General features: G+C 42.4%; 1 protein-coding gene across 5 annotated transcripts in view; it reads left to right on the top strand.

The window, feature by feature from the left end:
* The first annotated feature begins 11,481 nt into the window (after positions 1 to 11,481).
* The window catches only part of LOC125467160 (FERM domain-containing protein 5-like), a 280,497-nt gene continuing 268,159 nt past the window's right edge, over positions 11,482 to 23,819 (top strand). For 2 of the 5 annotated variants that reach the window (XM_059639275.1, XM_059639276.1), the window contains exons 1-2: positions 11,837 to 11,871; positions 17,119 to 17,279. In XM_059639275.1, coding sequence (XP_059495258.1) covers positions 17,277 to 17,279 — 3 coding nt within the window. In that variant the 5' untranslated portion in view covers positions 11,837 to 11,871; positions 17,119 to 17,276. Of the gene's footprint in view, positions 11,872 to 17,118; positions 17,280 to 23,819 lie in introns of all 5 variants that reach the window. The other 3 variants (XM_059639274.1, XM_059639277.1, XM_059639278.1) reach the window with 3 other exon arrangements.

Consider the following 23,819-nt stretch of genomic DNA (forward strand, 5'->3'; position numbering starts at 1 on the left):
AACAAAATTATCTGGACTGTATATCGTGAGGTGGGCTGGTAGCTCCCTCAGTCCCCCCATTGTCAAAAGGGATGAGCTTCCTTCCGATTTGTCTCACCACCCCCTACCTTAGAACTCTAAGACTACGAGTCCTGCCATGTCCAGTAACCTCTCTCTATCTGTTCTTCTTCTCAGTCTGACTGGTCTTAGTCTCTGACTCCTCCTCAGTCATTTTACTTGTTAACCTACTACTCTGGTTCCTGCCCCCTTCCACACTAATTTAAACCCTTCCAAGTGGCACTAGCAAATCACATGCCAGGATGTTCATGCCTTTCCAATTTGGTTGCAACCTGCCCTTCTTGTACAGGTCTCGCCAGCCCAGGAGGACATCCCAATGATCCACATAATGGAAGCCCTCCCTTCTGCACTAGCCTTTTAGCCACATTTTAACAGTACTATCTTCCTATTCCTAGCCTCACTGGCACGTGGCCCAGGAAGTAATCCTGACATTATAATCCTTGATGTCTGCTTTTCAACTTTCTACCCAAATCTCTGAACTCCCTTTGCAGGACCTCATCTTTCTTTTTGCTTATGTCATCAGTACCAATATGGACCACAACCTCTGGCTCCTCACCCTGACCATTCAGAATATCCTGTGCCACTCAGAATTAACCTTGATCTGAGCAGCAGAGTGTCTACAAGCCATCGTGGAATTTTGCTTGCGGCCACAGAAATACCTGTCTGTGCCCCTGACTAGAGAGCCCCCTATCACTACTGCTCGCCTACACTTCGACCCTTCTTGCTATACAACAGTGCCAGCCTTGGGGCCACTCATGTGGTTGCTGCTGCTGCTTTCTCCTGATAGGTCATTCCCCACAATAGTATCCAAAATGGTATACTTGTTTCAGAGGGGAATGGCCACAGAAGACTCCTGCACTGCCTGCTAACGTTTACCATCTTCCTGGTGGTCTCTGTTGTGTAGCCCTTTATTGGTGGTAAGTTTCCATTTATGAGAGAATTCAAAACCATAAATACAAACTAGTTATTAGTAAATCCAATAGGGAAATTAAGGAAAAACTTCAGTCACAGACTTTTTATTCATTCATGGGATGTGGGTGTTGTTGGTGGGCCTACAATTATTGCCTGCCTGTAGTTGCCCCTTGAGAAGGTAGGGGTGAGCTGCCTTCTTGAACCATTGCAGTCTGTGTGCTGTAGGTAGACCCACAATTCCCTTAGGGATGGAATTCCAGAATTTTGACCCAGTGACAGTGAAGGATGGTGATTGGCTTGGAGGGGAAATTGCAGATGGTGGTGTTCCCGTGTATCTGCTGCCCTTGTCTATCTAGATAGAAGGGGACATGGGTTTGAAAGGTACATTTTAAAGAACTTTGGCGAATTTCTGCAGTGCATCTTTCAGATAGTACACACTGCTGCTACTGAGCATCAGTGGTGGAGGGAATGGATGCTTATGGATATGATGCCAGTCAAGAGGCTGCCTTGTTCTGGATGGTATTGGGTTTATTGAGTGTTTTTAGAGCAACACTCATCCAGGCAAGTGGGGAGTATTCCATCACACACCTGACTTGTGTATTGTAAATGGTGCCCAGGATTTGGGGGTTCAGGAGCTGAGTTACTTGCCATTGTATTCCTAACCTCTGACCAGCTTTTTTAGTCTCTATGTTTATTTGGTGAATCCAGGTGTGTTTCTAGTCAGTGGTAATCCCCAAGATGTTGATTGTGGGGGATTCACCATTGAATGTCAAGCAGTGGAGGTTAGATTTTCTATTATTGGAGATGGTCATTATGTGGCTTGAATATTACTTGCCATTTGCCAGCCCAAGCCTGCATATAGTCAGATCCTGTTGCTTTTAAACATAGACTGCTTCAATATTGGAGAAGTCGCAAATGGTACTGAACATTGTGCAATCATTGGTGAACATCTCCACTTCTGACCTGTTGATAGACGGAAGATCATTGATGGAGCAGCTAAAAACGGCTGGGCCTCAGACTCTACCCTGAGGATCTCCTGCAGAGATGTCTTGTAACTGAGGTAACTAACCCCCAACAACCACAGCCATCTTCCTATGTGACAAGTATGACTCCAAACAGTGGAGAATTTGTCCCCGACACCATTGATGCCAGTTTTGCTAGGGATCCTTGATGCCACACTCTGTCGAATGCAACCTCAATGTCAAAGACTGTTACTCTCACCTCACCTCTGGAATTTAGCTCTTTTGTCCATGTTTGAACCAACACTGTAATGAGGTCAGGAATTGAATGGCCCTGGTGGAACCCAAACTGAGCATCACTGAGCAGGTTATTGTTGAGCAGATGCTGCTTAATAGCACTGTCGATAACATCTTCCACACTTTACTGATGATCGAGAGTAAACTGATGGTGCGGTAATTGGCTGAGTTGGATTTGTCCTGCTGTTTGTGTACAGGACATACCTGAGCAACATTCCACAATGTCAGGTGGATGTCAGTGTTGTAACTGTACTGGAACAGCTTGGGTAGGGGTGTGCTAAGTTCAAGAGTACAAGTCTTCGGTGCTATTGCTGTAATGTTGTTGGGGCCCATAGTCTTTGCAGTATCCAATGCCTCCAGCTGTTTCTTGATATCATATGGAATGAATCAATTTAGCTGAAGACTGGTATCTGACTTGCTTTGGACCACTGGAGGAAGCCAAAATGGATCATCCACTCAGCACTTCTAACTGAAGATTCCTGTTAATTTTTCAGCCTTATCTTTTGCACTGATGTGCAGGGCTCTTCCATCATTGACAATGGGGATATTTGTGAAACCTCTTCTTCCAGTGAGTTATTTAGTTGTTCACCACCATTCACGATGATATTGTCAGACTGCAGAGCTTAGATGTGATCTACTTGATCACTTAGTTCTGTTGATCAGTTGCTGCTTATGCTATTTGGCATGCAGGTAGTCCTGTTCGGTGGCTTCACCACGTTTGACACCTCATTTTCAGATATGCCTGGTGCTGCTCCTGGAATGCCCTCCTGCACTCTCCATTGAATCATAAGTGAAAATGGAATAGAAAGATAAATGCTATGACAAGGTAGCTGGAATGGGAGGAGGCTTGTGAGAATTCTGAACATAGGAACAGAAAAAAAATGACCAGGTGTAGGCTTTCGAGCCCTTTGAGCCTGCTCTGCCATTTAATTTGATCGTGGTTGATCATCCAACCTCAGTATCCTGTTCCCATTTCCTTCTCATATGCTTTGATCCTTTTAAGCCTAAGAACTGTATCTAAGCCCTACAACAATGCAAGTCACTTGGGCCAAATGGCCTGCTTCTCTCCAGTATGTTATTCTAGGTAACCAGAAACTCAAGTCTGAACATAATGTATTTGAAATTTCTGGATAAAACATGCAAGCTTTTCTTGTAAGTGTTATAAAGTATATGTTTAGTTTCTTAATTATTAATTATTATTGTACAACTTGTCAGTCTGTGATAGCTAACATTTAAAGTTATGGGCCCAAGTGTGCTGAGGAATAAATTATTAGTAATATTATTCCTCTATCAATGCCTACCTTGAGTTGTGTGACAGCATTGATTCCAAAAGCTATTAAAGACCTCCCGGCAACACAGAAGGTTCAGAACTGTGTGTGTTGTTTTACTTCGATTTTAATATTTTAGCCAAGATACTGACAAGAAGACCAGAGGACATGTTGAGAAATTTATTTGGAACAAGCACACTTCATGAAAAATAAATGTTCAAGAAACATTCTCCAGGATTACTTTTCTTCAACTGGAAGAAGAGAAGAGAGGCTATGCTCAGTGGTCTGCGATTTAGATGTTTCCTTTAGCAGATGTGAATTGAAACTTGCATTTGACATATTGAACTAAGTAGAAGTCTAGATAAAGAATCATACAATGAATTAACAAGTTTTTACAAAGTTCCCACTGAATGTTTCAATTAACGTTCCCATTTTATTTTTTTCAATTTCAACAGGTAGCAAAGCAAAAGAATTCCTCATCAGCAGGATTCTTTATTGGGAAAATTGAACTTCATATGTGAGGTCCTGCAGAGTGACTGAAATAACTGCACAGAGGTTGCTTTCCCATCACCCTTTAATTATATATGCACATACATGGGCTCTGACCAGCTAGAACAAAGCCAGTCCCTAGAATGAGGAGACCTTCTGAATCTACTGTTTATATCTTTCAGCCAGGGCTCCCTGATTGGCCAAGGCTAACAGCTCTAATCAAGGATCTTATTGTCACGGAGATCCAACTGGCCCTGGTTCCAATCACAGCAGTGACCTGGTTGTCTGGAAAAGTGGGTGGAGACATTCTTGGGTGCAGGTAACACTAGAGATATCTCTTTGCATCGATTTTGTCCTCATACCTTGAATTTAATCTGAGCTTCTAGCTGCTTATCAAGGCATATAATTTGAATACTTAGCACAGAATCAGATCATTCAACTGATCTATTCTGGCATTATATTCAAAACAGGGATCCTGCTATCCCTTTGCATGTATTGTAGGTAGACCCACAAACTAAGGTAACAATTATCTTTACTTGTTACTTTGGTTAGACCCTCAGCATGTGATTCTCTGTACAATACTCTCATGCGTTTGCCTAACTTTCACTTAAACATATTGATGCTGTTCACCTGAGCCACCACCTGTGGTAGTGAGTTCCAAGTTCTCATTACTCTTTGAATAAAGTCAGAAACCACAATACACCTGGTTATAGTCCAACGGGTTTATTTGAAATCACAAGCTTTCAAAGCACTGCCCCTTTATCAGGTGAAGTGAAGAGCAGCATACAGGCACAGAATTTATAGGTAGAGAGATCAATGGGGAGAGAGATCAAAAAATCATACAAATGGTGTCAGTGGAGTGTCAAATAATAAGTCTCTGCTTGTGATCAGAAATGTCAGGCAGTGTAAGTAAAGTGTCAACAGCTGAACAGTAAATGAAGTGGATGACCTGTAATCCAATTAATTGATGCAGAGAGATAATTACAAAAAATTAAAAATTATGTTGTGCTGGAGAAAAACCAGCACAACATGACAATATAACATAACATGGAATAACATGATAGGCGTGAGAGTCACATGCTGAGGGTCTAACCAAAGTAACAAGTAAAGATAATTGTTACCTTAGTTTGTGGGTCTACCTACAATACATGGATTGCAGTGGATTAAGATGGCTGCTCACTATCACCTCTCAAGGGCAACAGGGGAGGGGCTGGTCCCACATCCCAAATGAATAAAAGAAAAATAAATATGTATTAGATCTACTAGTAATTACTGTCCCTTTTGTTTCAGGCCTCTAGTTTTGGTCTCCCACACAAATGGAAGTATCTTTTCTACGTCTGCTCTATCAAAACCTTTCAACATCTTAAAAGTTTCTTCTAGGTCAGCACCCACACCAGTCTGTCCCATCATTCCAGCTCACTATATCCTCTGCACTTAGAAACATTCTGTTCAATGAAATTGCATGGAGGCGTTAGTCAAAAGGTTAGTATTCAGTGCAGAAGGCTTACAAATAGTCCTCTCTCAGCAAGATCCACTGCTTAATTCACAAGAGTGAAAAAATGCCCAGCAAAAACTAGCACCATATTTGTGAGATACTGTTTGCTTGGTACAGCTGCCTCTGACTGCTCCTACCTGCTTGTTTTGTCACCAAGTATGCAGGGACAGATATATCTTGATATTCGTCAAATAACCTTGGGGGATGCTGTTATTAATAGATAGTTGGTGGCAGAAATAATTGAGTAAAGAAACCACAAAGGACAGAATGAAGAACAAGATATAGTTAGTTGCCATCAATGGAAGATGTTTTTCACTATCTCATTGGTGGATTATGGATATAGTATGCAATACATAAGTTCTGAAAGAAAGGCATTGGTGGAAGTTGGTATGGTTATTTTTGACGTAAACTGCAGACAGATCACAAAGGATCGGAAAGATAGTTTGCCATATAAAAACCAAAAGAACTGTGGATGCTGTAAATCAGGAAGAAAAACAAAGTTGTTGGAAAAGCTCAGCAGGTCTGGCAACGTCTGTGAAGGAGAAAACAGAGTTAACATTTCGGGTCCGGTGACCCTTCCTCAGAACAGATGCTGCCAGACCTGCTGAGCTTTTCCAGCAACTTTGTTTTTGTGCCGGATATTTACCACAGTCAAGTGGGTGTCATTTGTGACTTTGATAAGGCTTTGTTTGCATTACTGACGTTGTTTCTTTGGCTGCAATTATCATTATTTGAAACTGTATATTATTTTTTAGTTCACAAAAGGTGCAACATTATTGTCAATAAAAACCGATTTAGACCTGTTATTTAAATATTGCTGTTTCTACTCATCTTTGCCCCTCTATGTTAGGGCAGTGGGAGAGAAAGTTACATATCTAGGTCAATACATTTGTTTCTGCCACATAACAGTCACCAGACTTAAAAACATAAATAAGTTTCTGTAGCATTTTGTGGCATTGTAATATCAAAAAGCATTAAATAAATGTAAATATTATTAGTATCGTAGTTTATTTCTGTGAATGTCAGTATTTCATTTCAGGCAACCAATATCAGCTTCAAGCATTACCAGTTCAGTTATATTTAACTCTTCCCCCTCAGTCTGTCATGTGTCTCTTACTTTCCACACAGAGTCAGAAATCACACAACACCAGGTTATAGTCTAACAGGTTTATTTGAAATCACAAACTTGCAAAGCGCTGCCCCTTCATTTCGGTGAAGCGGAGGGAAGTGCATAGGTGCAGAATTTATAGGTAGAGAGATCATTACAAGATAATTCCAAGTAATTAAGAGTGTCAAAGCATTGTAAAAATGGTGTGAGCGGAGTGTCAACAATCTGAATACTGAGTCTTTGCAGGTTATGGAAAATATCAAACTGTGTGAGTAAAGTGTCAACGGCTAATAGCAAGTGAAAGGATGACCTACGATCAGATTAATTAAGGCAGAGAGATAATTACAAAAAAATCAAACCTAAGGTGGTACTGGACGCAAACCAAATGGCTGGAATAATATGCTAGACATAAGAGTCACATGCTAAGGATCTAACCAAAGAATAAGTAATCCAAAACTGTACAAACTAATTAAGGTAGAGACATCATATGTTATTGAAGTGATGGTGTCAAAATAGGACAGTAAGGAAGATTTTACAGATACAGAACAATATGGTGGGGTACATATAGCACAACATGAACCCAAGATCTTGGTTGAGGCCATCTTCATGAGTATGGAACTTGGCTATCAGTTTCTGCTCGGTGATTCTACATTGCAGTGTATCTCAAAGGCCACCTTGGAATATGCTTACCCAAAGATTGGAGGCTGAATGACCCTGATCACTGAAGTGTTCCCCAACTGGGAGGGAACACTCCTGTCTAGCGATTGTTGCGTGTTGACCATTCATTCATTCATTGTCATGGTGTCTGCATAGTTTTGCCAATACACCATGCCTCAGGATATCCTTTTCTGCAGCGCATGAGGAAGACAACATTGGCCGTGTCACAAGAGTGCCTACCATGTATGTGGTGGGTGGTGTTCCCATGTGTGATGATAGTGTCCATGTCAATGAGCTGACATGTCTTGCAGAGGCTGCTGTGGTAGGTTATGTGGTGCTGTGGTTGCTGTTTTCCTGAAGGCTGGGTAGTTTGAATGATGGTGTGTTTGAGGTTCAGCAATTGTTTGAACAATTGTTTGAAAGTGAGAAGTGGAGGTGTAAGAAGGAGCTGTATGTTGGCTGCAAAAAATGTGGCATAGTTTCTCCACTCCGGGAAGTACTGGGTGACGAACGGTACTCTATAGGTTGTATCCTTTGTCTGTCTTCTGAGGAGGTCATTACAATTTTTTGCTGTGGCAGATTGGAACTGGTGATTGATGAGTTGAGCATCATATCCCGTTCTTATGAGGGTGACTTGCAGCATCTGTAAGTGTCCATCGCATTGTTCCCTGTCTAAGTAGATCCTGTGTATGCACAGACTGTCCATGTCTTTAACATGTTTAGAGTGGAATCTAGAGAAATGAAGCATCGTGAAGTTATCTGTGGGCTTGCGGTACAGTGAAGACTCCTTATAGATGCTAAGAAGTCCAAATGAGAATTCAGGAGAAAATTCTTTACCCTGAAAATGGTTAAAATCTAAAACTTGAATTAAATAAAGTGATCAGAGATAATGGGAACTACAGATGCTGGAGAATCCAAGATAAAAAGTGTGAAGCTGGATGAACACACCAGGCCAAGCTCCTGAGATGCTACTTGGCCTGCTGTGTTCATCCAGCTTCACACTTTGTTATCTTAAATAAAGTGAGTCGCTTTGATGGTAAAATTATATAAACATATGACAGACAAAGAAACTGAAGACTCAGCTAATAGGACAAAGTGGGGAACAGCAAGGAGGCACTTTATGCAATGCATAAACATTGACTAGATGGGCCGAATGGCCCGACTTAATCCTCAAGACTCTATAGAGTTCTCTACAATAACATTTCTCAGCCCAAACTGACATGTGCCTTGTAGATGGTGAATGACAATGTGGTAACAGGAAGTGAATTATTTGCTACAGAACTCCTAGCCTTAGATCTGCTTTTGCAGCCATTGTATTTATATGGATGATCCAGTTCAGTTGCTGATGAATTGTAACCTCCATGACATTGATAGTGGGGGATTCAATGATGATAATAACATTGAATATTACGGCGTGATGGTCAGATTCAGACTTGTTGACGATGGATGGTGATTGCCTGGCACTTGTGCGGTGCAAATGCTATTTGCTATTTACTAGCCCAAGCCCCGATATTGCCAGGTCTTGCTGTAAATAAACATGATCAGCTTCAGCATTTGGGTTGTTGTGAATGCTGCTGAACATGGTGCAATCATCAGAAATTATCCCCATTTCTGACTTTATGATGGAGGGAAGATCATTGATAAAGCAGTTGAAGCTGATTTATCTAGATCAGTACCCAAAGGAACTCCTGCAGAGATGACCCAGAGCTGAGATGGTTCACCTTCAACAAGCACAATCAGCAGCAAGTGCTCCCCCAACTCCCACTGTGTCAAGTTTTGCCAGGACTCTTTGCTGACACTGTCACTAGAATGCTGCCTTAATGTCAAGGACATTCGCTGTCACCTCACCTCTGGAGTTCAGCTCTTTTGTTTGTGTTTGGACCAAGGCTGTAATGAGGTCACGAGCTGAGTGGAACAAAAACAGAAAGTGCTGGACCAACTCAGCAGGTCCGGTGGCATCTGTAGAGAGAAAAACAAATTTAATGTTTTGAGTCCAGTGACCCTTCATCAGTGAACATCAGTGACTTCTCACTGGACTCAAAATGTTAACTCTGATTTTTCCTCAATCGATGCTGCTGGACCCACAAGTTTCTTCATCACTTTCTATTTTTGTTTTAAATTTCCAGCATCCGCAGTTCCTTGTTTTTATATCATAGACTGTTGATGACTCCTTCCAACTCTTTTGATAATCAAGGGTTGACTGATAAATTGGTAGTTGGCTGGGTTAGATTTGTCCTGTTTTCTGTGTATATGACATCCTTGGGCATTTTTTTTTACATTGTCGTGTAGACATTATCATTGCTGTGGCTGCACTGGAATATGTTGGCTAAGGGGCAGCACAAGTCTTCAGTACCATTGATAGAATATTATCAGGGATCATAGCCTTTGCAGTATCTACAGACTTCGGCCAACTCTTGATATTATTTGGGTGAAACTAAATTAGCTGAATAACGGCACCTAGTGGGGACCTCAGGAGGAGGCCACCATGGATCGTCTACTTAGTATTTCTAGCTGAAGATAGATACAAATACTTCAGTCCTTTGCACTGATGTGCTGGGCTCTCCCATTGTTGAGCATCCTGTGAATTCTTGAATTGTCTACCAGCATCTATATCAATAGATATGGCAGGATCCACAGCCAAGATCTGATCTGTTCGTTTAGGAGCACTTTAGCAATTTTATTGCTGCTGGTCCATCAGGCCTCATGGATGCGCAGATTTAAGTTGCTCAATCTCATTTAACATGGTGGTATTGCTCATCAACATGACGGTGAGGATCCTCAAAGTAAAGACAGTCACTTCTACCAATACAGTCAGGATAAAAACACATGCAACAGGTAGATTATTGAAGGCAAGATCAAATTGATTTCACCCACCACCCAGCACAGACCCGGCACGATGTCCTTCAGGCCTCGACCACTGCCTCAGCAAGTGGCACTGCTGGTGATGGACATTGAAATTTCCCATCCGGGGTACTTTCTGTGCCCATGCCATCCTCAGTACTTCCTCCAAGTGGTACTTAACATGAAGGAATGCGGATTCATTAGCCAGGACATGGTCCAATGACCTCCTTCTGGACTGTGTAGTTCCTTTGGATGGCTATCTGTCATCAAATCCTAAGCCAGGTGCAGGTCTGAGATGCCATGCTGTCTGGACCCAAAATGGCCAGCAAGGTGAAGTTTGGGAACTATTTATGAATGTTAATAAGACAGATTTGAATATTTAGTTCTCTTATTAATATTGCTCTAACATTTGAGAATACATTATTAATTGTTAGCTAAGCCATATGAGCCCATATTGGCGCCTCACACAATGCGGTGTGCTTTACCGTTGTTTTGTTCACTCTAATCTGCTTCAAGGAACCTGACTTCTCCTTTAAGGTGAACGATTTCATGGTATTAATAATGTTCATGACGTTTCTGAGTCGTGGCTGGAGATTTTTTCTGTAGTTGACTTTCCAACCGAGTCTTCGTACTTTCTCACCGAAATGATTTGGGTATTTCGCTTTGTTCACCCAAGTTCTAATAATATATTTAGATATGTAAATTGATCTGCCCTTTGGCTAGTAATTACCAAACGCGGTAATAACTCACACAAAGGCGCCGGTTCACTGTGCTGGATCTAGATGCAGTTCAGCGTGTTTGATGCTTCCTTTCGCTCCCCCTTTTTTTCCTTGTCTTTATTTAGACCTCGCTAGCTGTTTTGTCCCCACAAACCTCAGAGACTGCCCTTACCCTTGAGGAGTTTATTCCGGGGGTCGTGGAAAACCCCAATAGATTTCGCTGTCAGTCGACTGAGCTGCGTGCTAATAAAAGGGAAATGTATGCGGAACAGTCACTGAGAGCTGTGTAGAGGCGCTGCAGAGAGAACAAATTAAATCCGGTGTTGTCCGGGCTCTCATTATGCAGTATTTGCGAGCACAATGGGAAACACACAAAGCGGATACAAACGCAATGGCTGGGCATAAAAGAAATCTTAGGGGTGTAAATGTGAAAACCAGCGTCTGTTTATTTTATGCATTGCATTCACAGATTTCCTGCACCCACTGTACAAGTTTGTCTCCAATAATTGAACCTGCGACTATTCGTCCCCATTGAACAGGCTCACTCTCGCTGGTCAGCGGGGGATGCCCGCCCTGTGCCCGCCCCCGCACACCGCCTCCAGTTACCGCCCACCTCTGAGCACCATTGGTAGGTGACAATGCCAATTACAGAGCTCCTGGTGAGGATTGGTCAAGCGGGCTGTCAATCGGGGTCGCGGTGAGGTTTCCCCCCTCTGCCTGGATACTTTGCCCTGGCCGCTCACGCTCGCTGCGATGCGAGAGCATCAGCTCCAGCGACATCCAGGGGAGATGAGGAGAGAGCAGCCGTGCTCCAGAGACCCCATCCAGCCCAGCGCCAGCAAGGGGCTGCAACCTGCAGCGGAAGGAGGCAAATCAAACCAACAGTCAGAATAAAACCTCGGTTAGAAAACAACACAATAATCCGCCCTGTTTCGCTGTGTTTTACGCTGCCTAAACCCCAGGGAAGATGCTGAGCAGGTTAAGGAGCGGCAGCATCAGGAACCTGGACCGGGAGTTTGACTGCACCGTCAGGCTGCTGGACGATTCCGAATATTCCTGCACCATTCAGGTTAGTGTCATCCCGGCAGCTGGCACAAGGATGCTCGCTTCGGATTCACTTAGAAGATGCAACCGCGTGTATCCATAAAACAGTTTTCACCCCGTGTAACTGCGTGTTTTGCTGCTCTGTATGTGTGCGTGTGTGTATTTTGATTGGGTATTAATTATTGTGAAACCGCCTTGACAACACTGCCAAGGGGCTAACCCCTGTTAAATGAATGAGATTATGAACATCTCGAGTTCTAATTATATTTGGCAGAAAAATGTTTAACTTTTCAACTGGAATGCTGATCTCCCCATCATCGCCCTTTTGGTTGCTTTGATGAATTTTGACTGAAGTGGATGTATCTTTCGCTTGAGAACATTCATGTTGTGGGTATAAAAAGCATTTATATCAGTTGGCATCTGTGTGAAATGCACCTATTGTGACAAAGATCGGTAAATACTCCCTTTCTTGCCTCATTGTAGCTAACAGTAAGAAAGAGGAAGCAACCCTTACCTGTGTTAGCTCAGAGCTTGGCATTGTTGGGGTAGTTGGAAAAGGGACTATTCCTGGTGATGACTAGGAAAAATCCAGCGAGAATGAATTGGAAGTCTTGGTTTTCCAAGTATGGTGATTACCGTCCTATTCAAGAACAACACAGGATGCCTTTCTTTCAGAGTTACTGCCTCCTCTACAGGTTAATGTAAGACAGTTACATTCACCAGGATTTATCAAATGTTGAAATGCTTGGTTTTGACTTGGTAAAGTGTCATGGGTCTGCCTTAATGTTGCTACTCTGGCTGCCTGTCACCACTCTTTTCTTTCCCAATTATTTCATCCCTTCCATAAAGAAGCAGGCTCATGAGTGAATGTGTGGGAACTACCTTAGTCAAATTGAAAGAAACTTTTCCTCATAGTTGATGGATTTCTGCACGTGTGTCTGGGGTGGAGGTAGGGATCAATGTCTTTCTGCATTAGAGGAGCTTTTCACTGGATGAAGTGTTCTGCCTACAGTTTTACCAGAGGCTATGGTAAACTCCCTGTGGCGGTGAAATCAGCTGGTGCAGATTAATCCCTTTGAGTACTGAATGTCTTTTAGAATTTGCATGTTTATAACTGTCACTAATCATATTTCCAACGGTAAACGATTAAAATCTTGAATAAAGCCGGAATGCGCTGTCAGAGTTGGTGCTGCACCAGATCGAGTTGCTGACATTGTGTTATTCAGGAACCATCTGCATTGATGTACTGTTGCACCTGTAACATTGTAAAGTGACATGGTGAAGGGGCCGGGGGTTGGGGTGGGGGTGGTGGTGTGCATTGAGTGCTGATATCTAACAAAGTTTGACACTGAACCAGATATTAGGAGGGGTGCCAAAAGCTCAGTGAAAGAGGTGAGTTTTAAGGAATATTTTAAAGGGAGGATAAAGAGAAAGGCAGAAGCTTTAGTGAGAATTCCACAGCTTTGAAGATGAGACAGCTGAAGGTGCAATGATTGGTTGAACAATTAACACTTCAGAAGCTGAAGAGTCTCCAGTCAGAGGACTGCAGATTTGTAGGGCTTAAGGTGGTCATAGAAATAGGGAAGTTGGAAGGCTACAGGAGGGGGTAAAAATCTTACGGTAGTAGGACAGGATGTGCTGCTGGAAAGACAGGCCTGCCTCAGTGTGCAATGCAGCATCCCCCAAGGTGTGTGTTTTTGGAACACAGGAACAGGAGCAGGTTCAACTTCTTGAACCAGTTTCATCATTCTGTCATATTCTGACTTATATGTATCCATCCTCTGTCCAACTGTCTTGGCTTCATATCCTTGGCTAAAATGATCTATCGATCACAGATTTAAAATGATTAATTGAACTAGCATCTATTTTATTTTGCTACAGAGCATTCAGTACTGCTATCCAGCCTTATGTTAAAACATTTCCTAACTTCTCTCATAAATAGCTTGGCCCTGATTTTAATGTTATGTTCCCTTATCCACGACTCATCTCATCAACAGAAAGTGTTTCCTTCTACTGACTGTTTCAGTTCCTTTCAAAATCCTGAAAACTTCAATGAAATCACCCTTTAAACTTTTGTTCCAGGAAATACATGCCTTGTTTATGTAATTCTTCCATAAAACATAATGCTTGAATTCCTAATAATGTTCTTGGTAATCTAGCACTGTACTTTTAAGACAAATATATCAATTGTCAGGTGCTGTGCAAAGTCTTCCTAGAATTGATCTACTTACGGGTTTTGAGTTGTCTGAGCAAAGCATCCATCTCTTTATATCCTAGTCCTGTGGTTCGAAAAGCTAATATGCTCTTTACCCTTTTGACTGATTTATGTACGTGAAACTATATTTCAGCAATTCATTTGCACAGGCACCTGAATTCTTATGTACCTCCATGATTTTAGATTTTCGCTATTGAATTAATGTTCACAACCAGCTTTTTATGGGTCAAAGCCAGGACAAAAATGGCTTGCTGTTTTGAATTACAGGTGCCACAGTTTGTTCACTCATGTAATCAATCAGAGATGCTTAGTCATCCTCTGTTTCTGTCTATACCACTTACTACAGCATCAATCTTTGTGTAAATAACAAACCTGCATTTATATTTCTCTATTGTGTTATTTGTGTGGCAATCACAGAGTATCAGCCTGATGAAAAGTTTCTGTTACAAATGACGTCTGGCTGCTAAAAAGAACAACGTAACGTGGAGAAAGAAAACAGAAATGGACAACTGAGAGCAACCCAAAAGAATGCTGCCTTTTGCTGGTCTCATATTGCGGTTCACTGTGTGATGTACCTGAGCATGTGAATTATTTGTCTGTGCCTGAAATTCTGGCACTCTGACATCACAGTGCTGTTCCTATTGGCACATTCAATAAAGCTATATTCAAGATTGAAACTCAGCTAATACTTGGACCAGGAATGTCCTAATTCAGCCTCTGGCCTTTGCTCAGATTATGGAATGTGGGAACAACAAGAGGCCATTCAGCCTTTGAAACTGATCTTCCAATTGGATAGATCATGGTTAAGCTGTATCTCAAGTCCAATTCCCTGTCTTGTTTCTGTAACCCTTAATACCCTTGCCTGACAAAAGGACTATTATTTGCGATTTTGAAAGTTCCATTTGGGCCCCTGTCTCAACAACTTTTTGGGGAGAAGATTTCCAGGTTTCATGTTTGCAAATGCTTCTTGATGTTACTGCTGAATGACTTAGCTTTAAACTTTCAGATTGTATTTCCAATCACCGGAGCAGTGTGTTGATGATTACCTTTGGCATGCTTTTTAAATATTCTGCCAGTTTGACTAGCCCACTGAAAACTATTCACCTAGCTGGGCTTGGTCATGAAAATAACTGGCTCAATCAAAATAGCACCTCACAATTTAAATTCCAGAACAGTCAATATCTCGGCTCATATTGGCTATAAAATCAGTTAAAGGATAAAACCAGAACCAAGCTTTACACACTTCTATTAACATTTATTTACAGCAGTAAATGTTGCAAACATGTACCTCCTAACAAATAATTATAGTTTCTATCTATGATGATAGGGACATAAGTGAATCCTCAGATAATCTCCACTATTTGGGTATAACTAAACAGAATTAATACACAGTTAACAACACAGGTGAAATGACCACAGGCACAAGACACTAGAGAACATTTTCTCACTAGAAGAATCAGAGTTGGGGAAAATCATGGTGACCTTGAATCATAGCTTACGATTATTGTTCAGTTTAAATTTTCAAAGCTCCTGTTATCATTCCTCATTCCTCATGAATACCAAATGCAGTTCACCCATCATTCACAAACTCACTGGCTTACTTTGACTTCTCGTTCAGAAATGTCTCACTTTTAAAATTCTCACCTATTTTTTCAGATTTCTCCATGGCTTTATGCCTCCTTATCTTCCTAAGCTCCTTCAACCTTTCAATCCCTTGATATTTCTGTACTCTTCCAATTCTAGACTCTTGACAACCTCCAATTTTAATTTTTTCACAATTGAAGTCGATGCCTTTAGCAGTATGGTCCAAATTTCTCTCCTCCCAAATGTCTTCACTGCTGTCCTCCCACTTATGATGTTCTTTAAACCTACCTCTTTGACCAAGCCTTTAGTCACCTGTTGTAAACTTCAGTGTCAAATTTTGTTTGATAATGCATTCAGGAATGTATCTGGATCTTTTACTGTATTAAAAGTGCTGTTTAAATGCAGGATGTTGTTGCTACTGACAAGAAAAAATAATGTGAGAAAAAATAGTCGCAGATATCGCTGTCTGGTTTGTTTACAAGCTAATACAACTCTCATATTGAGTGACTTCTTCAAACACTGACTAAACATCGCCTGTATCCATGCTATGCACTGATATTCCTCCTCTTGGAAATTGTTTTCACATTGCCCTTTTTATATACACAGAAGTATTAACACGTACAACTCAACAGCTCTCTTCCACACTACCAAACTACCCATGGTACTTTCACCCATTATGCACCATCTGGGAAATTTTTCAATCTCTTATCAAAGGACTGTCAGCTGCCCATTCTAGGTACTTTATTGTCTCAGTGTTAGGGAGCTGATGGGCTCGTTGAGATGTTTGATGAACAGATACTAATTAATTGCAAGTATCCTTGTGGGAAATTGTCAAGGGCTGAAATATCAACAAAAAATTAAAGCCTAATCATACCAATTTTCTAAAACCAATGATAAAAGAATTGTAGAAAAATACTGTAGAATTAACATCCTCATGTTAGGATCTGACTTCGTATTTCTGTTTTCTATCTGAATTGTTACATTTTAAACAAATCAGTATGATGAGTATTGTTGTGATAGGTTTTGCGTGTCATTTATACTGACATGTTCAGGACTGTCTCTCAAAGCTATTTATAACAAAGAGTTGCAAAGTGGGTACACAAGACATTTTCCAACCTGTCACTAAAGTCACCAAATCATTAATACCAAAAGACTTTAGGGAGCAATTGTAATTAATACTCTTTGCTTCTGTGCCAGCCAATTCACAACACGGTTTTATTGCCTCCTCTTCTTCCTTTAAGATGCTTCGACTAACTTCTATTCACTTCGTCAAATATCTCTTTCTTTAGCTTTTTTAATCATTACGCTGATAATATTCTCGTGAAGCTGGTTGGGTTGGCCATAGTATGATAAAGCAATTTGTTAAGTTCGGGACATACTGCAAAGGTGGATGCTGTACACAATTCTAGTTGAACCAAACTTGGAGGAAGGGTCACCGGACCCGAAATGTTAACTCTGTTTTCTCCTTCACAGATGCTGCCAGACCTGCTGAGCTTTTCCAGCAACTTTGTTTTTGTTGGAGCAGAGTGATCAGCTCTGAGCACCACACATGGAAAGAACATATTGGTTCAAGAAGGAATGATCCCATCTTAAAGGGACCATTCAGATGTGCAACCAGTTTGTTGCCATTCATGGTAAGTTCTGGATTGTTGAATAACTACACACTCATGCTGCTTAGAGGAAGTATTGGTTGTATTACCTTGAACTGAGGAGATTAAAGGGTGATTTGACCAAAATCCTACTGATAATAAGTAAACCTAGTTAGGCAGATAGAGAGAAACTATTTCTGCAATTGGGATTCTTGGAACAGCAAACCTCTCAGCAATAAAATGAGGAAACATTTCTACACTTACAGTGGAGTCACGGAGATTTACAGTACAGAAAAGACCCTTCAGCCCATTAAATATGCACTGGTCAAAAACAAACACGCATTATTTTAATCTCAAAGTGTGGTTAAAGTTTGAAATTCTCTTCTGCAAATGTAAACCGATGTGAGATCAACTGTAAAATTTAAAACTGGGGTTGATATGTTTTTGTTTAGCAAAGGTGTTAAGAGATAAGAGATACAGAAATGGGTACATGGAGTTAGGTTACAGATGAGCCGTGGTATCAAATAGACTCTCAGGCTAAATGGCCTCCATCTATTCCAATGTTCCCAGGGTGGGAAGGCCTACTCTCTGCTTTCTTGTTCATCCCTGATTCATTCTGTTAATTTGGGGTCTTGTGTTGCTTGTTTTGACATATTTCGCGTGAGAGGTACAATATTTTTCCACACTCATTTTCATAGAACATAGAACAATACAGCGCAGAACAGGCCCTTCGGCCCTCGATGTTGCGCTGACCTGTGAACTAATCTAAGCCCATCCCCCTACACTATCCCATCATCATCCTTATTAAGTTTCTGACTTAACCAGTCCCTCACATGCTGTAGCTGCATTGTGAGCTTTTGAGATTTCCAATTTAGTTCTCATTTTGATCTTATAGAAAAATAAGCTGTAGAACTGGAGTATCTGTTTAATACATTTAGAGGAACGGTTTGCTTACTGAAATCTCTGGATGTGAATCAAGGCAAAGGTATTCTCCAACCCCATTGTTCCCCAACCCCGCACGGCCCGTTTCTATCTCCTTCCCAAAATCCACAAACCTGCCTGCCCTGGTCGACCCATCGTCTCAGCCTGCTCCTGCCCCACCGAACTCATCTCCACCTATCTGGACTCCATTTTCTCCCCTTTGGTCCAGGAACTCCCCACCTACGTCCGTGACACCACCCACGCCCTCCACCTCCTCCAGGACTTCCAATTCCCTGGCCCCCAACACCTCATCTTCACCATGGACGTCCAGTCCCTATACACCTGCATTCTGCATGCAGATGGCCTCAAGGCTCTCAGCTTCTTCCTGTCCCGCAGGCCCGACAAGTCCCCCTAGCCGAACTCGTCCTCACCCTCAACAACTTCTCTTTTGACTCCTCCCACTTCCTACAGACTAAGGGGGTGGCCATGGGCACCCGCATGGGCCCCAGCTATGCCTGCCTCTTTGTAGGTTATGTGGAACAGTCCCTCTTCCGCACCTACACAGGCCCCAAACCCCACCTCTTCCTCCGGTACATTGATGACTGTATCGGCGCCGCCTCTTGCTCCCAGAGGAGCTTGAACAGTTCATCCACTTCACCAACACCTTCCACCCCAACCTTCAGTTCATCTGGGCCATCTCCAGCACAGCCCTCACCTTCTTGGACCTCTCAGTCTCCATCTCAGGCAACCAGCTTGTAACTGATGTCCATTTCAAGCCCACCGACTCCCACAGCTACCTAGAATACACCTCCTCCCACCCACCCTCCTGCAAAAGTTCCATCCCCTATTCCCAATTCCTCCGCCTCCGCCGCATCTGCTCCCACGATAAGACATTCCACTCCCGCACATCCCAGATGTCCAAGTTCTTCAAGGACTGCAACTTTCCCCCCACAGTGGTCGAGAACGCCCTTGACCGCGTCTCCCGCATTTCCCGCAGCACATCCCTCAAACCCCGCCCCCGCCACAACCGCCCAAAGAAGATCCCCCTCATTCTCACACACCACCCCACCAATCTCCGGATACAACGCATCATCCTCCGACACTTCCGCCATTTACAATCCGACCCCACCACCCAAGACATTTTTCCATCCCCACCCCTGTCTGCTTTCCGGAGAGACCACTCTCTCCGTGACTCCCTTGTTCGCTCCACACTGCCCTCCAACCCCACTACACCCGGCACCTTCCCCTGCAACCGCAGGAAATGCTACACTTGCCCCCACACCTCCTCCCTCACCCCTATCCCAGGCCCCAAGATGACATTCCACATTAAGCAGAGGTTCACCTGCACATCTGCCAATGTAGTATACTGCATCCACTGTACCCGGTGTGGCTTCCTCTACATTGGGGAAACCAAGCGGAGGCTTGGAGACCGCTTTGCAGAACACCTCCGCTCAGTTCGCAACAAACAACTGCACCTCCCAGTCGCAAACCATTTCCACTCCCCCTCCCATTCTTTAGATGACATGTCCATCATGGGCCTCCTGTGGTGCCACAATGATGCCACCCGAAGGTTGCAGGAACAGCAACTCATATTCCGCCTGGGAACCCTGCAGCCTAATGGTATCAATGTGGACTTCACCAGTTTCAAAATCTCCCCTTCCCCAACTGCATCCCTAAACCAGCCCAGTTCGTCCCCTCCCCCCACTGCACCACACAACCAGCCCAGCTCTTCCCCTCCACCCACTGCATCCCAAAACCAGTCCAACCTGTCTCTGCCTCCCTAACCTGTTCTTCCTCTCACCCATCCCTTCCTCCCACCCCAAGCCGCACGCCCATCTACCTGCTAACCTCATCCCACCTCCTTGACCTGTCCGTCTTCCCTGGACTGACCTATCCCCTCCCTACCTCCCCACCTATAATCTCCTCTCCACCTATCTTCTTTTGTCTCCATCTTCGGTCCGCCTCCCCCTCTCTCCCTATTTTTTCCAGAACCCTCACCCCATCCCCCTCTCTGATGAAGGGTCTAGGACCGAAACGTCAGTTTTTGTGCTCCTGAGATGCTGCTTGGCCTGCTGTGTTCTTCCAGCCTCACATTTTATTATCTTGTATTCTTGCTGTGTCTTTTTTACGATGGCAATAGATTAACATATTAATTTTTGGAATGGGAATCCTGTGTATAACTCTGATCAGAAATTACTTCAAAATTACAAATTGTCAGTAAGCTGTTTGGCCTGACTTATTGTATTGTTATTTATCTTCCACACAAGCAGTAGGCTTAGCCTGAGTCCCTGCCCTGTTCCCAAATCCCATTATCCAATGTTACTTCAATTACCTATTTTAGTCTTTTGGCAAATGTTGGTTTCTCAAGTCACTGATTCTGTATAAAAGTGTGTTCCACCAGCTGTGTGCCTTAAATCTCTTATACTAAATCTTTTAGCCTTGTTCTGTTGTTCAAGACTCTTCAACTATCCGACTCGATAGCCCAACCCCAGTGGAACCTGTCCTGTTCCTGTCCTTTTGCAGTATCAGGGTGTCCTGAAATATTATGAAACCAATAAGCACTTTAGAAAGGCAGTCATTCTTATGATAGAGAAAATGTTGCAACCAATTTATGCACAGCAATCTGCCACAAGCAGCAATGATTAGATAATTTGTTTCAGTGATGTGTAATGTTTCTTGGACCCCCTTGTGTCATAGTGGTACTGCCCTTACGCTTGAATTGAGAGACTTAGGTTCAACTCTTACTTGCTCCAGAGGTGTGTAATAACATCTCTGAACAGGTTGATTAGCAAAATTAGGTTGCATTAAAAAAAAGTTTCCACTAAGCAGCATAGCAATTTAGAAGATCCAAAACAGACCAAGCACATTAACCCCATTAAGATGCCATGTGTGCAGTGGTACGGTGGGTCAGTGGTTAGCTGCCTCACAGCGCCAGGGACCCGGCTTTGATTCCAGCCTTGGACAACGGTCTGTGTGGAGGTTGCACGTTCTCCCTGTGTCTGCGTGGGTTTCCTCTCGGTGCTCCAGTCTCCTCTTACACTCCAGAGATGAGCAGGCTAGGTGGATTGACCATACTAAATTGCCCATAGAGTCCAGAGATGCGCAGGCTAGGTGGATTAGCCATGGGAAATGCAGGGTTACAGGGACAGGATAGGGGTGCGTCTGGCTGAGACGCTTTTCAGAGGGTCAGTATGGACTCAATGGGCTGAATGAACTGCTTCCACGCTGTAAGGATTCTATAGTTTCTACGAGTGCAGAATCACTGCATGAAAGAATATAGAGCACCTGCACGTTTAAAATAATAGTTTAAACAAAACAAAAAATAATAGAGGGAACATTGGAGATGACATATCTCGTTATATTACTCAGTGTAAAATTTTGTTTGATAACACTCTCGTGAGATATTTTTACAATCTTAAAGGTGCTTTACAAATGCAAGCTATTGGGTTGGGCAGATCGCCATCCAGATTCCCTTGGAAGGTGTATATATTTGGAGATCAGTTGGGAATAGGGTTAGTCTTGGCTGTGATACTTTACATTGTTGAATAAGTTGCTACACGCAGAATGCCTAAGTTTTTGTCACAAATTGCAAAACATTGGTGAGTTTTTGATTCTATACTGATGGTTGAACAGAGCCATCAATGAGCCAGTATGGATCAATTGGAAGGGAACAGCTTTGGAGGGGATTAAAGTGTTAAAACAGGTTGCAACATTTATTTGCAACTGATTTCTGCAGGTGCATGATTGTTTTCCCTTGCATTATGGATTACATGCAGAGGTTCCTCTGTTAAGATATTTTGGTGAGGGAGTTTATTTTTGCATGCTGTATTCAATTTTGCTGCTGCCTGGAATCTAGGCTGTGCATTTCCTCAAAGTGTCCCAGATCATTTTGAGGTCAAGGTTACTCATGACTCTCGCTCCATTATTAACTCGTCTGGCTTCACAACTCTTGATTTCAACTCCTTTATTTCAAACTGCAAAAACAGCCCTCAAGGAAAACGGTAACAATATCAAAGGAGCTGCCTTCCGATTTTCCCAGAAATACCCTAAAGTTCCTATTCATTTCAAATTTTCTACCCTTTTGTGGACTGATCCCTTGAGTCAATCTACGATTGCAAGGAACAACGTCAGGTTGGAAAACCTTTCATCTGACTATTCCATCGTTCTCCCTCCCCCACACACACACCCCCTCCTCTCTACCATCCCCTGAGTTTATAAATTCACTCATTCATTGTCCTTGCTGTAAAGCCTTTCCCCAGAGCTCCTCTCTCCATGTCAGTGTTTTACTAGGATCACTGATTCTATTAATCCCGCCTGAGCTAATACGTTGCAGTCTTCCTTTGTCTTAATAGCACAACTCAAGAAAGAAATCACACTGATAAAAGCTTAAAGGCACCGTTATTTATCGCAGTCATCACCAGAATTTAACTGTGTTTTGTTTGAACAGAAATTGAGGCAGTTGATTGTGACAGCAGAGGGTAAATCTTGGAGGATGCTGGTCAAAATGATACATAAATTTGTCTCTGTCATTTTCCTTTCGTTGATCTCTTGTCTGAGACCATCTGGATCTTGGGATTTGTTTGATAAGTATGTAGGTCACCAAACTTGTAGTGTTAATCAGCAGGTACAGGCTAATTGCCTTAAAAATACTGAGATTCTGACTTAGTTTAAAATATTCAGTGATAAAAGAAGCAAATTGCATTTTCATGGTGCCTTTTCCAACTTCAGGGTATCCTAAAGCCAAAGAAGTATTTTTGAGGTATATTTATTGCTGAAATGTTAGGAGTGGTATTCTGACCAGATGAAGAAGGGTGAATGACTCATCTCTTTCTAAACTCCCTCTCAATTGTTCACAACAAATAATTATAATTTATATTTTGGCCTGTAGCTATCACATTTCAATAAAACATAATTAACTGCATCAGAATGAAGAACCAGTTAATTACAAGGTTTTTTTGAGGGGACAATAGAGGAATATTATTATCCATCACTCTGGAAAGAGTGAAAATATGACATCAACAATACACACATACACAGGTAAAAAGCTTACAATGAAATTAGGAAGGGTGGCTAGGTTGAACAACAAAGTTCGGGCAACAGCAGTTGAAGCTTTTAAGAGTGCTTGCCATGTAAGAATTACTTGCATGTAACTATTCAGCTGGTTCCTTCAGCAGTGACAAAGTTAGGAGGTATCCTTGAACTCTTGATGAATGTTTGTTGTTTCAAGTTGCTTTTTCAGAGGCTCTTGTGGGATTGATGAGAGAAGAACTTGCATTATCCTTGCTGTTAGCAGTCCATGTTGTGTTCTGTCTCCTTTGCTGCTGAAAGATTGTGGTAGACATTCAGTTCCTTTGCAGATTCTAGGGTGTGTCATTGTTTCATTTCATTTGGATTATTGTAAGCAAGTTTTCTCTTCTCATTGTGTGCAGTTTTTCCTACACCCTAAAGTAATAGGAGACACAAGTCTGCATTTCTTGATGCCTCGCTGAGTTTCAATGCCTCTTGATAAAAATGTCTATTTTATTGCAGCTGGTTTCTAGTATTTCATTTGGTTTCCCAAACTTGTCTCAGGTGATTACAACAGCTGTTGTAAATCCGTACTTTTCAGAACTTTTTTAATTCCATGAAAGTTCTCAGGGAAAACAATCAGCTGGTTGATGTTGG

The sequence above is a fragment of the Stegostoma tigrinum genome, chromosome 33 (assembly GCF_030684315.1).
Source record: "Stegostoma tigrinum isolate sSteTig4 chromosome 33, sSteTig4.hap1, whole genome shotgun sequence".
Classification (NCBI taxonomy): Eukaryota; Metazoa; Chordata; class Chondrichthyes; order Orectolobiformes; family Stegostomatidae; genus Stegostoma; species Stegostoma tigrinum.